The following is a 15,977-nucleotide window of genomic DNA, read 5'->3' on the forward strand; positions in this document are numbered from 1 at the left end:
CTACATCCTGTAAATGAATAAAATAAATATGATGCTGCTCCACACAGTGTAAACTACCCCAGAACCAGCAGATAATACAGATCTTACAATGTCCAGTTTTGAATAATGATGGATAATTAATCTCTCAGAATATGTCAAAATACAAAGTTATGTGAGAAATTCCAGGCATAATTAATGGCAACCAATTTGAAGTGCTGCGTAGATAATTGATCTTGATGTTCCCCTGGAATGGAAGTCAATGCAGAATAATCTAAAGTAGCTGGGAGTATTTGATTTTGGAGATTCGTGTATCCTGAAAATGTGCTTTGTCATGTGTTGTAGTCCAAGTTCAAGCTTAATTGTCATTCAACTATATATGAATAATCACAAATACAGCCAAATGGAACAGCGTTACTCCAGGACCAAGGTGTAAAACACCTTACCAACAGTCACACACAGCACAAGGCACATATAACACATCACAAACATGAGAAACTCTGCAAATGCTGGAAGTCTAAAGCAACACAGACAAAATGCTGCAGGAACTTAGCAGGTCAGACAGCATCTATGGAAATGAATAAACAGTTGACGTTTTGGGCCGAGGACCTTCTTGAAGACTGGAAAGGAAGGCGATAAGTGCTGAGAGGGAGATAATTGGGAAGGGACGTATAAGGTAACAAGAACATTTAAGATATCAGTAAAACAGTCACAAAAAAAAACATAGTCCAAGACCCTGAGTCCATGAACGTTGCAGAAATCTGCAGTCAAACATCCTATAGCTTGCCTTTTGCTGACCAAACACTGCGAGATAGCATCAACCCTAGCTTGGACAGTGTACCACACCAGTTCTGGTGGAGCGCACCGATTCCAACGTCTCTCTCCTAAGCGGCCATACATGGGCGACAGTGCAGCTTGAGGCCTAGTCGTCGCTACAACTGAGGCCATGCAAATCCCCCACCATCCACCAATAAATCAGTGTATCAGAAGAATCACAAGAAAAGCAATTAAAACGTTGTTGGGCTACATACCATCTTTACTCCTTTGATGCGTGCTGACGCAGCATCAGCACGATCTGCACCAAGTCCTGCTCCTTCAGTTTTTTTGCCAATAAGCAACTCGCTGCCGGGGTAGACCTGCAGTACTTTAAGTTCTTAATGTCCAGCAGGGTCTTGCAATCATACAAAATATGTTCATAAAGGACAATAACACTTTTGTTTAACCCCATAGAAGCCATTGCGATTGAATGTGCCACCATCTTACTGGAAGACTCGTAATGTAGAGTAAACCATGACTATAGCCAACATTGGTGCCAATGTGAAAAGTGATAAGTCCAATAATTTGCTTTTTGATGGTCAATTTGGGTCTAGCTTTAGGGTCTCTGACACATGACAAAATAGCTGAATTGTATAGAGATGGTGAGAGTCATTGTTGTTGTGTTGCAAGGTTGGTGTCAATGAGGATGCAAGTGGGGTGGAGGGAAATCTTTCCACTAGAACTATAGTTTCTGGTAGTTATGAACATGGTTGCAATTTTTAAAAAGCCAGTCATCTCATGCCTGCACCCCCTGAGGTGTCACACTTTGCCTCCCCCAGCTCTGCGGAATTCTAGGCATGCCAGATTGAGCGAATTAAGCAGATACTGTTAATAGTGCATGATAAGGAGTTTGCATTGTCAAAAAAAAACAATGACCATGTGATGGTAGAACAAAGTTTGTGGAATACTGTATGGGAATGCTTTCAAATGGTTGAATGTGCTTCACATAAAGAATTTTCTTGTACATTCTTTACTCATTCACCCCCTATTGTTCTTGAGTTACTGACTCAATTTTTAAAATGAAATCATGTTCATCTCTTATTCCGTGGAAATTGTTTCAGTAACTTGTCTTTTCTTTAAAGCTGTAATTACCCATCTCTTTCATTATCTTGGTGTATGAATCTATGCCAAATACTTTCCCAGGATTCGGTGTCCTTTCTGTGATGCAGTAACTAGCCTAAATAATTAGATGTGCAAAGTTACCTTTAGTAGTTCAGTCTTTTTATGCTCCTACTTATAAAATGACATTGATCTCTTTGAGGCCTTTTAGGCGGATTAATTCCCTTTCCTCCAGCCTTGTGTCATTTTATCACCGTACTTCATTGTTTTTGCCTTATGTAGGTTCACCATTTCCTGCCAATATAGTAATTGGTATGCACTGTTTAATCCAGAGGTGCCGAAACCTTTGTAGTTTGAAGCTCATTTACAGGTCACACCAGAGGACAGAGGCAGAAATTGCTGTCAGCACTACAGGTGACATTCAGGGCATGAGTCTTTTTGGCATTCACAGGAACAACATACAATACAGGTTCCCCCCGCCCCCCCCCCCCCACCCGAAGGTAGAGCGTTCCTATGAAATGGTTCGTAAGCCGAAATGTTGTAAAGTGAATAAGGAATTACCATTTATTAATATGGGAAAAAATTTTTGAGCATTCCCAGACCCAAAAAATACCCTACAAAATCATGTCAAATAACACATAAAACCTAAGATGACAGTAACGTATAGTAAAAGCAGGAATGATATGATAAATACACAGCCTATATAAAGTAGAAATACTTTTCAGCACTGCCTAGCGCAGTGAAAATCTCATGTCAGCACCCTCGGCGGAAGCACTCTCGGCAGAAACACTCCCTCCAGTAACCTTTAAGCTATGAAGCTGCCAAATCATATCAAATAACGCATAAAAATACACAGCCTATATAAAGTAGAAATAATGTATGTACAGTAGCCAAACTCACTATTGCCATATTTATTGTTGATGGTTCGAAGCCCTTAAAATAGTTCTGCTTCGGGACACAGTTTCCTCCAAATGCCATTTCTCATCGAGACTGTTAGCCTATCGAGAGCACCTCCAATGTTGGTGATTGCCAATTTTATATTGTATTCTTTCCAGATCTCTCGCAAAGACGCTTCAGAGTTGTCCTCTCTGTCAATGGTACTTACAATAAAACGCATCACATTTTGCCTTAATTGTGGCTATTAGGCCTTGGTCGCACGGCTGCAGCAACGATGTTGTATTCAGCGGTAAGAACACAACAGGAATGTTACTGCCATACTCGGTAATGCCAGGTGGATGAGCAGCACAATTATCGACAATCACAAGACACCTTTATCAACGTTATTTTCTCTACAGTATTTTTCAACAAAAGGACTAACGTATCCACTCATGTACTCAGAGAAAAGCACTTGGGTATTCCAACCACTTGGATGTGAACAGAACACAACAGGAAGTGTTTTCTTATCAACGCTTTTAAGTGCCCTCGGATTTTCTGAATGGTACACTAGTAGAGGCTTAAGGACAGCATCACCAGTGGCATTAATAATAGGCATTAGGATAAACCTGTCCTTCAATGCCTTTTGTCCCTTAGCCTGCTTTTCTTCCATCGAAATAAACGTCTTGCTCGGCAATTTTTTCCAGTAAATTGCAGTTTCGTCACAATTAAACACTTGCTTATACGAATAACCAAACGCCATTTCTCTCTGCGTATAAATAGCGCGAATGGTGGACACAGGCAAGTTCAACACGCAGACAATGTCCTTACTTCATTCACCACGATCGAAACACTTAATTATGTCTAGTTTTACGTTAAGTGTAACACCCTTACGAGGTCTCTTAGGCTTTTCCGATACCTTAGAACTCATCTTGCTAACGGATGCACAAGATAAATCGAGATAAAGCACGTGTTTAAGCAATGGTGGCTAGAATGCAGTTCCGATGGAGGAGCTTGCTGTTCAGGCGCGCACTGCCTTTTTTCGTAACAGTGAAAACACCTTCTGTTAGCGAAAACAGGTAATTAATGTAGGTCTTTCGTAACAGCGAGGTATCATAAAGCGAACATTTGGAAAACGGGGGCCACCTGTCTGCAAAACTTCCCTTTGGTCTCAGCTGTTTGGTTGAAGTTTGTTTTGGCATCAGTTTAATGGCTTGAACTTAACTGGCGCATTGCTAAAATACCAGCATTTCTAATCACCACCCCCTCATTACTGCCAATATTCTCTGTTTAAGCTCCCTCTCGTGTCTCTGTTCCCTCTCAGATCATTGGCCCTGCGTACTCCACTCCGTCCCTGGCAATCTAACCCACAACTCCAATTCGCATTGTTCTCCAATTCTTCAATTTTCACTTTGAGTCCTTTCCAAGATGGTGCCAAGCTACAACCTTTTTTGAGTCCCAGCTCAGATTGAGTTGCTTTTGAATTGTTTAATTTTATTTTAGGGTTTAAGGATAGTTTTGGGGACAGGAAGGGGAGTTGGGGATTAGGTTAGGGTTTAGAGACAGGGATGTGGAGGAATTAGAGGTCAGGCCGGAGTTCAAGTCTCCGCTCCACATTCGAAGACCAGTGACGTGGACATGGGACATCTTTGATCGTATGCCAGACCTGCAGAGAGTGGACGAGGCTCACCCAGGTCAGTGAGTTGTTGGTGGGTTCCAGAGTCAGAGTTTGTGTGGGCAGGAAGATTGAGTTCAGGTGACCCTGGGTTCACAAAATAGTGAGACCAGAATTCAAGGCCCAGGGTTTGGGGTCCCATCATTGGCAAGTCAACAGTTCAAGGCCTAGTGTTCAGTGATCAATGCCTGAGGGTCAAACCAGAAGTTGAGGCCCATTGACAGAGCTGAGTCTGTGAATATCTGCAAATCTGCTGGGAAGGTTGAAACCTGGTGTCTGCAGGCCTGAGTCCATGTCCACCAGAGCCTGCCCTGCTCTTGAAGGACTGTATGTTCATGGGTGGGAGGAAAGAACAGAGCTTATTTTTGCTGCTGTTGTTTGTTGCTTGGTTTAAGACAGTGCTGGAGAAGCACAGTGATGACTTGCTATCAGCAAACAAAGCTAATAATTACTTTATTAATCACTGTTTTTCTTGAAACGATCACTGCAATCAGTAGTCTAAACTTCCCTTTCAGAGTGGAGTTTTTGAATCACCTGTATGACCTTGCATTTTTGCAATGTGAACTGAAGTTTTGGAGGTGCAGGACTGTTGCAGCGTGGCATGTATGGGCCAAATTGTGGTGTCAGGCCCTGCGCCCGAGAGCGAGGAGCAAGCCGATGTTTGACCGATTTTAGTGCCAGGCCGGATTGGAAAGCTTGAGTATGTGCCAAATCGAGGTGGCAGGTGCCAGGTCTCAGCATGTATCGAAGTGGCAGGGCCCAATTCTGAGAGTGAGGAATAACCTGCCATTTGGCCATTTTAAAGATTGGAATGGTCAGAGTGTCAGGGCTTAGAGGCCATTTTCAGCTCACTGCTCAATGAGGTTTACTCATCTCTGTGCTGAACTGGAACTGTAGCCTGCAACTAAAGGGCTCCTGAATCAGCTGGCTTCATGACAGTGAACCGATTTTCGTGAACTTCAGTTCTGAGTGTTATTTGCTTACTTCTATTGTTTTGTTTTCTGCACATTAGGTGTATGGCGGTCTTTTTAATGGGTTCTATTGGGTTTCTTTGTTTTATGGCTGCCTGTAAGGAGCAAGGTTGTATATAGTGTACATGCTTCGATAATAAATGTACCTTGAACTTTGTTGTGTTGTGTCGTTCTGCTGAGCATTGTGAACATGCTATGTTGGTGTGGGAATGTGCGGCGACACTTGCAGGCTGCCCCCCAGCACAGCCTCTGGAACCCTCACTCTAGTTACAGCAGTCATTGCTATAAGCTAGAATTGGTTTTTGAATTTATGTATCACAAAAAAATGAGTTTTACCCCCCCCCTTCTCTTGTATTTCAGCTGCGACAGTCACAGTCTTATTGCACAGACAACGAGTGTCTGCAAGAACGTAAGTTATGTTTTAATTTAAATTCAATCGGTAAAATCTTGCAAATTTTAGTCACATTTGAAAAGTCAGTGACCTTGAGTTATTCACATGAACAAACTTCAAAAATTATCCAGCTACAGTTTAGGAATTAGTAATCTTGAACCAAATTACTAATCTTGCCTTTAATCTTCTAATCTTCCCTTTTCCTGATGCCAATATGTTAGTTACTAGGAGTGCAAACAGGTTATGTAAGAGTTCCATTTCTCTAAGTCAGAAACGTGGATTTCGATAGTAACCCAGACATTTTTATATATAACTTGCTGTAATTCTTTCATTTCATTTAATAATCACCGTAACACTACGCAAAATTAAACCAATGGAATATATACTATAAAAGGACATTATCGAAAACCAAGAAAAATCTTATTGTTATCTGGAAAAATGCTTTAAAATGTTTTTGGAGAATTTGTACAAAGTCAAATTTCGGTAAATCAGGTCATGCGCAACCCCTTAGAAACTCTGTAGTCATAAAAGTAACTGACAAACATGCTGTTTTATTTGTAAATTCATGGTATCAAAAGGGAACACTATTACAAATTATAGTTATTTGAATAACTTTTATAGCTGGAAACCTCTGTATTGCTATTAATGTAAGAAAGGTACTGTACATCTAGTAAATGAAACTTGCAGCAACATCATAGCCTGATGTAATTGGAAGACTGGCTACAATCATAATCCACATCATTCTGACCTTGGAGTTATTGGACTGTTCATTGAATATTCCATTTACTTAGACCATAATGTTTCATGTTTAATATTAAAAATAGTCAAGTTCTTTACACAAAGTGATTATACCACCACCAAAGCCACATTAGCAGCTTGCTTTTTAAAAGTTTTCTTACTATAATATTCCAAGGGAGTTGATAGGAAAGTCATCAAAAAGCCATTTGAAAGACTCTCTAACTAGTATTCAATTCAGAGGACAGGAGTATAGGATCCAAGAGCAGGAAGGCAGTTTCATACCTGAATTAGAAATGAAGAGGTTTCTCTTGAGTGGCCTTGTGCACCAGTCACCGAAGGCAATTAAGAAGTCAAGTTATATGTTGGCCCTCGAGGCAAGAGGATTTGAGAATAGGAACAGTGATGTCATTATGCAATATTACAGAGCCTTGATGAAACTATACTTTGAGTATTCTGCGCAGTTTTGATCTCCTATCTGAGGAAGGATGTTCTTGCTATGGAAGGAATTCAGTGAAGATTTTGGAGACGAATTCCTGAGATGGCAGGACTGATGTATTAAGGGAGTTGAAGTCAATTAAGGTTATGCTCACTAGAAATCTGAAGAATTATAATAGGACTGCATAGCCGAGATGCAGGAAGAATGCTCCAATGGCTGGGAAGTCTAGGACAAAAGGTGATAGTCTAAGGAGAAGGAGTCAGCCATTTAAGAACGAGACAAGGAAAATGTTCACCACCTTCTGGGAGATGAAAATGTGGAATACTTTTATGACAGAAGGCAATTGAAGCCAAATCATTAACTATATTTAAAGGATTTAGACCTTGTTCTTGGATCTAGATTTGTACAAAAAACTAGAACAGAGTACTTAGTTTGAATGACAAACCTTGATTATGTTGAAAGGTGGAGCAGGTTTGAAGGGACAACTTTCCAATCATTCTCCTATTTTTTATGTTTCTAAGTTTTAAACAAGAATGCATTCTTACTGACCCAAAAATATATAATCATAGTATTGTGAGGATTCTATGGTTCTATTTGCTGTATTGCCAGCCATGAATGAATTAATGTAGTTAGGAAGGAAATACATGCTGGAAATACTCAGCGGGTCAGGTTATATCTGAGGAAGGAAACCATTAATGTTTCAAGTCAAGAATCCTTTGTGAGAACGGGGGAAGAGAGAAAATAAGTGTGTTTTAAGTTTCAAGGAGGGTAGGGGAAGGACTGACAGGTCAAAGGGAATATATCTGATATGGTAGGAGCAGTGTTGCTGTGAGTATAAACTGAGATGTCATCCTGTCAATGAGTTAAACAATTAGGAATTTACTTCTAATGCAATGAAATTAAACAGTATTATCAGGTAATATTAAATATTACCTTTTTTGGAAAAAAATTGTTGAATTTGAAAGCTTTAGAGATGAGTGACTCAAATTGTTGATGTACCCACTTCAATTCTATTTCCCATTTCCACAGCAACATGTTTGCCCATGGCCTAATCTTTTGCCAAGAAGAGGGCACAGTGCAAGTTGGAGGAGCAACACCTCATATTCCATCTTGGTAGTCTCCCTCCTGATGGCATGAACATTAATGTCTGTAACTTGCAGTAACCACTCTCCTTTCTCTTCCACACCCCCCACCTTTGTTTTACTTCATCTGGTGGCCCTCTCACTCCTTCTCTTCCCCTTTCCCCACCCTCATGACATGCCCATCACCTCCCTCTGGTTCCCTGGCTTCCTTCTATTCCATCATCTACTCTCCTCTTCTGTCAAATTCCTTTTTCAGCCTTTTACCTCTTCTGCCTCTCACCTCCAAGCTTCTCATTTCATTTCCTTTCACCACCCCTCCCCCACCCACTTTCCTCCCTTTTTTATTTGGAGTTGCCTATCACCTGCCAGCTTGTGCTCCTTCCCCACCCCCACCCACCTTTTTATGCTGCCTTCTACTCCCTTCCTTTCAAGTCCTGATGAAGAGTCTCAGCCCAAGATGTTAGCTGTTAATTTCCCTTCCTAGATGATGCCTGATCTATGTTTTGTGTGTGTGTCTCAAGATTTCCAGCATCTGCAGAAACTCTTGTGTATAACTAAATTCACCCCTAGATTTTACCAGATCTGCAGAATATACTGTCAGTTGGTATATATTCTCTCTGCACAGACATATATTTGAGATTTACTGCATACAATATATATTATTGTATGTGCTTAACCACAAATACAGTTTACACTTCCTGTAAACATAGTTTATTGGGTAAAGTCAATTTAGGCCTGTGAAGCCTCTTCATTATTTTTTCAAACAAGATAAACTTGGAAACTATGTACAATGATGTAAATGATTCAGTATTTTCTCACCCCTATGCACAAGCCTGCACACACAATCTGATTTTAAAACTTTGGGAATAATTTTAAACTAATTGGCTGGGTGAGCAAAAAAATACTGTACAAGATTGTGTGAAACACCGCTTTATACCCTACCCAAAATATTTTTTCTTTGTCTTCAGTTGAAAGTAACATCAAAAAGGATGCAGACCAATGTTGCAGGTGTCCTTTTTTTTTCCCGGGGCTGATTAGATTAAATTGCCCCATACCATCTTTTGGCACAGTAATTTCAAGATCCACTCTTTCTCTCCAGTGCCTGGACCAAACTCTACCAATGACGGCAGTCTAACGTTTTCAATGATTATGATGGCTTGGATAATCATTGCCCTTGTGTTGTTCCTGATGAGACCTGCTAGCCTGAGAGGATATCCAACAGGTGGCAAATCACAAGGGCCCCACAATGTAAGTTGGTAAAGCTTTACTTGCACAACAGCCAAGTTTAAAATGTACATCTCTTTCAAAACATTAAGTTAAACAAATCACAGCTGCATTAGCTAGTATTTTATTATATTTTCTGGATATATCTGATGTTTTAATTCCATGTTTGTTATTCAATAGCAATGATTCTGAATCTGATAAACAAAGTTGCCCCATATTCCAATGTTGATCATTTGTCCTGATCATTAGGTGGCCAACAAAATTTTGATTTTGAAAGATAGGCCGGGGAATTTGCTGCATCAATTTTCAGATATGAAGCACAACACCTTGCATTTATGGAACACCTTTAAAGTATTTGAATGTTCCAACGTGCTTTGCAAGACCATTATCAAAACTTAATATAACATGAGTGCATGTAGGGAGATGTTAGAATCAAGGTCAGGTTCATTGTCACTGACGTGGTGAAATTGTTTTTGTGGCACCAGTACGGTGCAGAACATCAACATATTACAAGAAACAAATAAATAGTACAAAAGAGGAATGGCGAGGTACTGTTCATGATTTATGGACCACTCAGAAATCTGATGGCAGAGTGGAAGAAGCTGTTCCTATAAAGCTGAGTGTGTGTCTTCAGGGCTCCTGTACCTTCTCCCTGATGGTATTAATGAGAAGACGACATATCCCAGGTGCTGAGGGTCCTTGATAATGAATGCCACCTTCTCGAGGGACCACCTCTTGCAGATGGCATCAATGGTGGGTTAGGCATGTTCCTATGATGGAGCTGGCTGAGTCTACAACCCATAAATTAGGAAGGAGATTCCAGAGCTGTAAGCCTTGATGGCTAAAGGAACACAACCAGTTAATGGAGCAAATAAAATTGGGTATGTGTCGAAGAAGAAATTAGATGTCATAGAACACTGTTGGGATAAAGCCACGTGAGTATTTGAAAAGGCACTCTCGACCAATATCCTTCATAGGTCAGCAAGCACATAGGATACAGATGAATGGAGCTTGATGCAAATTGGAATACACTTGCACATATTGTGAATTATTTAGGATTTATGGAAAGAGAATGAGTCTGCTTGGCCGCAATTATACTAGAGTAATCACTTTGGAGGCAGGAAAGAGATGGCTGAGGATTTATCAGTAGCAAAATTGATGGGAAAGAGGCGAAAATAATGTTGATCCTCTTGAGTCATTAAAAGGGCTCTAGGAGACAGTTGATTGTGCGGGGGGGGGGGGGAGTAAGATTGGCCAGGGAGCGGGTCAACTGATGGCCCAAGGAACATCAGGAATAAAGGTTATTTCAAATGCGAGCTGGCACTGATAATGAAGGCCTAGAGCAGCATTGCTGTTCCACCAAGTTTTATATCCAGAATCTTTTCAACAACTGGGTGTTTCATCAGAAAATGCATATTTCTGTATTTATTCACCCTTTTGGTCAGAGGTAGTTCAAAAGGTACTGGAATTTTTTGCTGCTTTAACTTGTAGTTGGCTCACACAGGATATCAAATACTTTGCACTGTATTTTAATCCATTATATAGCCATTCTGCAGGTTGATCACTGTAATGACTTGGAAATCAGTCTTGTTTTCTTGTTTCATCCTTGCTTTAATCTGACTTGTTTCAGTTTGTTGTACATCAGAAAGCTGCATTGAATCCCTTCAAAGTCAACAGTGAGCAATTGTATCTTAGCCTTTACATAGTTTAACTAGGAAAGGCTTTTTTTTTGTAATTATTTTCTGTAATATTACAAGAACAGGTCATTATGGATCAATTTATTCCACTTGCACATTGCAATTCCTTCATTTATGTATTTAGTTATGAAACCAATTGAACCCGAATGGCATACTGTGAACATACACAAATGAACTAGTATTCGTAATGATTTGTACTTAATGCCATTCTATTTATTTTTCAGAATCCAAGGCAAGAACCTCCTGCTCCTCCAGTGGATTAGATTTATGGAAGTGGATTTCTTATCATTACCAGCTAAGAAACCAACTGACCAAACCAATAACTGTGGCCTGAAATACTCTCAAAACAGTTAGTTTACTGATATATATTTTACCAATATTTTCATAAAAAATCAATATTCCCAATATAGTTATTACAATAGTTGAACAGTTAATTGCACTACTTTAAAAAAATTAAACTCTTACATTTTAGACAAATGGACACATTTTCTGTTACAAAGCGATTGGGAAAGATGCACATTCCTACACTGATCTCTGCCAGCTTTGTTACTAACATATTGTACATAAAAAGTGCAGGGATCATGGGATAGATCACTATTACTTCTGTCACTGTACCTGACACTGGGGTACAGTGCTAGCAGGTTATCCAAATCATTTGTACTTTACCCTAATAAGGTTATAATATTAACTTTTATTTATGCCTGTTTATGGATGGTAATTGGTCAAGAAATGGCTTGCGCATTATTGTATCGTTTTGACTGCTCCTTTAAGATTTTGATGCCAGTAGGTTTTAGCTGTAACTTGTTTGAAGTAGTTATTTTAAAATCCTTTTCTGTAACATGCAGACTTTTTGGAAATCCTTATTTCCTTTCTATACAGTGCATACATTCCATATACCTTTTGGCTTATCAGTATGTTTCATTTAAATGTTCTGGTATTCATAATTCAGTATGATGTATACTAGTGCCAATCGATATTGCATATGTATTATTTTATTGTACACCAGCATCCTTCATTCGCTAGGATGCACCACTGAATTCTTTGCAACTCCAGTGCCAATATTGCTCTCTTATTTAAATGCCAATTTATAATGTTCTGTAGAAGGCAATCTGATTGCCTTAATCCTAATTCCAGGGAAAGACTTCTCTACCATGATGTTTCTCACATAACATTTGACCAGGACCTGAGAATTTTATTACACACTAGACTCAAAAGTAATTGTACAGTAGTACCTGTTCATTGTATGAAAGGATTGTTGCTGTGTCTATTCAGATTGTGTTGTATAACAGAAAATCTTTGCACTTAAGGAAGCAATGCCTGAATTAGGCTTTAAAATGTGTATGTGAATATCTTTCTTCATCATTTTCATAATTGTGGGCATTTGAGAATGGTATTTTTGATTTTATATGAGTGAATGGTTCTAACTGAAAGACTAATGTATGATGAATGTGGAGCAGTAACACTTAACTCATGGCCACAATTCCTTATTCAGCTCTGTGTCTTTTATGAGTATTGTTATAAAATGCATAATATGGGTAGTTTAGTAAATCTAATAATAATTGGAGCTCCACTTGTACATTCCTAAAATATATTATAGTATTACATAGGTGAAGCCCCAGGAATAGGAAGGAAAATAAGAAACTTCTTTGTACTCAATTTCATCTTGTGGAATTGGTCAACCTGCTTGGATGCAAGCACACTAGATCATGTAAGTTCACATTATCTTAGTTCGGAATAATGCTGATATTCTCCCTGCCCCCTCCCCCCCCCATTTTAATTAATGGAATAGCTCTATTAGTACTTTTTTCTGATTGAGTGTACCACTGTCTTTAGTAGATTGTGCATTGAAAACTGAGGTAATTTCTATCTCTTAGTCATTCAAGTCAGCAAAGCTCAGCTCATGGACTGTGCTGCAGAAACATATTTCAGCCAATTTAGGGACAGGGTTGCTACAATTAGACATAACTCTCATGAATGAAGAAGAGCAAAGTTATTGTATAGAATTACCACTAAAATATATATAATGTGAAGGGCATAGTTGAGTTTAGCTTGGATAATCCTTGAGGGTGAATAACCAAAGTACATTCACCAACAGTTGGGTACTGCATGTTGAGGCAAATTACTGAAAGACAAACTGCCACCAGTGGAAATATCTCTGCAGTATTGGCACAAAGACTGATAAATAATGTTAAAACTGAAGGAAATTAAAATGTTGTGGCTTTGCTGAAGTTGCCTATTTTTCAGTTGATCAGTAGAACAGTCTCCATATGACATTGTCATTTTAGTAGAAAATGTAGAATTATTAATAAAACTCCCTAAGTTTTGAGACTTATTAATGAAAATGTTTTTCAATGCAACATTTGTAAACCATATAAATGACCTAGCAAAATGTGGTGTTGGGGAGAAATAAAATATAAACCTTTCCAAAGAAGGTTTCAATATTCATAACTAATTATAGAAATCCATGTCTAGGTTTGTAGCCAATCACTATTTGTCAAACAGTGGGACATCCTCTGCCTTTTGAATTTCTTCTGACAGTGAAATGTGGACATGTACCATAATGAGGAATTTGTTCTTTTCATTAAATTACAAACTTTTCACTTATGATTTCCTTAATGTTAAGTTATTGATTTCTTAAATCAGCAGATTCAGAATTCCAGACAAAATTAATTGCCTATGGAAGGGTAGCTAGAGTTTAACCTGTAGAGTGATATGGTGAGGAGAATTCATTGCTATTGATCAACTTTTACCAAAATAAATTTTGCTCCAATTGGTTGACAATTAAACTTTGCTATTTAAATCAATCTGGGAAAATAATCTTTTGATCTATATGAATAGTGAAATTGGATTGGTGTAACACTTGGCCCTAACAGCTATGTCCAGATTGATTCACCGCTTCTGCTTTTTTAATATTATATTTTTCCTCCTATAGAACTTTACCTTCTATGTCATTTGCTCAGATGGGAATGGAAACCAACATTTTAATGGTTCAATGCTTCCATTTAATATCAGAGAATGTATACAGTATACAACCTGAAATTCTCACACTCTGCAGACACACAAAACAAGGAAAAACCCCACAGAATGAATGACGGGGAAAAAAATGTAAGAATCCCAAAGCCTCCTACCCCTCCCATGCAGAAGATGCAACAAGCAACATCAATTCTCTCCCCCTCCACCCACTTTTTCTAGCATAAAGCATTTTCAATCCCAGCACCCACCATGCAAACATCAATAAAGCCCTCACAGAGAGACCATGGTCTACAGCCCATCAAAAACTCCCAACATTTCAACATCCCTTAGGCTCTCTCTCACTAACAAGGGAGAGATAGATATTGCTCTTTCCACAGTGAGAGGGGAGACAAACAATCGCTGTTTTGATGAGAAATATTACAAAATACACATTTTCACTGTTTTCTCAAATCATTTAAAATTTGTTTTTATTGATGCTGTTAGGTTGGCTAATTTCATTGGAAAGTAATGCCACTTGGAGAGTTTTTTAACCTTTTGAACATTATTGAAGGGTTATTTTGTTGCAACATCACTTCTGAATAACAGTTTGCCAGTGTAAATTTGTGGTGCTAGAAAGAAAATCTCTCAGATTAGAATTGTTATCAAACAAAATGACCTACGATTAACATACAGATAACTGAGACATAATTGTTTTCCATCAAAGTCTGTGTCTTTTTTTTTCATTTTACTCAAGGAAAAAGAATTCCAGTGTTAATATGGAGAGTAATATCATCTATGTATACATGAGGATATATTGTTTGGATTTAGTTTTCATTGCTACTTTTAATTTAAAGGAATACATTGTTAATTAAAATATTCCCACTGATCTAATTTGTTATAAAGGTTTATCCATGACTAGCGTATATGATTCACCTCCTTTCTGTCTCCATGCCTAATATCCACACTGGACTAGAACCATTTGGGAACAATTGAAGGGGAGTTATGTCATCAAATCTAATGCAAAATAAAATTACATTTAAGCTTGTAAACTACTGTGGAGCCAGAAACCTAACATAGGCCAGATGCAATCATACAAGGAAGAGTGCAAAAACAGAAAGGACATGATCAGAAGTTGGCTGCCAAACTTCTTGGCCACAAAGGGTGAAATGATGCCAGAAAAAAAGTAAAAGGGTAATATGGCCTTTAGCAAATTTGCAATATTATTTTTATTGCTGTCACAAGTTATGGGATGCATTGCTTTCTTTTCCAAAATGCTGTAAATTAGATTTCTAAATATGTCAATAAAAAGTTGCTGTCATGTTAAATTTATGTAAATAGTTGTAAGACTCTTGATTTCTGCTTATGTACTGTAATTAGTGCCATTCAAGGCTTTTTAAAAACTTTAAGGAATTGTCACTGGGATGATGGCTTCTATTTTGCACTTTCTTGTTTCTATTAAAGGTTTATATGGTTATAAGCATGGAATTAATTGTATTTTTTCTTTAAAGTGCATAAAGACAAAAACCTTTTTCAACCATTTAATTTACATTAAAATCTAGCTACTATTATTGACCTTTAAGAGGTAGTAACTTTCATCTATGTGATCTTCCCAGTTATGTGTGACCTATTTAATGTATATATAAAATATTGACTTTAATTTTAAATACTTTTTAAACTCATTCATTCAATAGTTTGAAGCAAGTTTGGCAAATCAAAAAAGTAGTTTAAAAATTAGTATCAGACCACACTTTTTTCATTTTGCCAATAAAGAGTAATATATTGTCAGTTTTTAGCAATCCTATAATAGGTTTTGTGTAAAACATACCTTGTGATCTTTATCTGAAGGGAATGTGGCACGTATCCATGAGCATGTCAGTGACTGGAAGATGTAATCAGTCAGAATGTTACAGTAAATGGAACATTTTAAAATACCAACTGCATCTACTGGAGGTTAGTCACCTACCATTACAAAAAAAAGGACAATCTTGCTGAAATCCTTGTTTAAATGAAAAATATCCCTTGTTAGAAATAATTGAAAATACTAACTTTTTTTTGCCTATGGTAATTCCATAAATTGCAAATGCATA

At 38.1% G+C, this 15,977-nt stretch overlaps 2 protein-coding genes across 5 annotated transcripts in view; both read left to right on the plus strand.

Moving 5' to 3' along the window:
- smim14 (small integral membrane protein 14) overlaps nucleotides 1-15,219 on the plus strand; it is a 44,797-nt gene extending 29,578 nt beyond the window's left edge. For all 3 annotated transcript variants that reach the window (XM_072252846.1, XM_072252847.1, XM_072252848.1), the window contains exons 3-5: nucleotides 5,731-5,779; nucleotides 9,117-9,265; nucleotides 11,163-15,219. In XM_072252846.1, coding sequence (XP_072108947.1) covers nucleotides 5,731-5,779; nucleotides 9,117-9,265; nucleotides 11,163-11,201 — 237 coding nt within the window. In that variant the 3' untranslated portion in view covers nucleotides 11,202-15,219. The remainder of the gene's footprint in view (nucleotides 1-5,730; nucleotides 5,780-9,116; nucleotides 9,266-11,162) is intronic.
- Nucleotides 15,220-15,743: 524 nt separating this feature from the next.
- The window catches only part of ugdh (UDP-glucose 6-dehydrogenase), a 38,366-nt gene continuing 38,132 nt past the window's right edge, over nucleotides 15,744-15,977 (plus strand). The window contains exon 1 of one of the 2 annotated variants that reach the window (XM_072252843.1): nucleotides 15,744-15,840. The gene's annotated coding sequence lies outside the window, so the exon portion shown is untranslated. The remainder of the gene's footprint in view (nucleotides 15,841-15,977) is intronic. The other variant, XM_072252845.1, reaches the window with a different exon arrangement.

The sequence above is a fragment of the Mobula birostris genome, chromosome 3 (assembly GCF_030028105.1).
Source record: "Mobula birostris isolate sMobBir1 chromosome 3, sMobBir1.hap1, whole genome shotgun sequence".
In the NCBI taxonomy this organism is placed as follows: Eukaryota; Metazoa; Chordata; class Chondrichthyes; order Myliobatiformes; family Myliobatidae; genus Mobula; species Mobula birostris.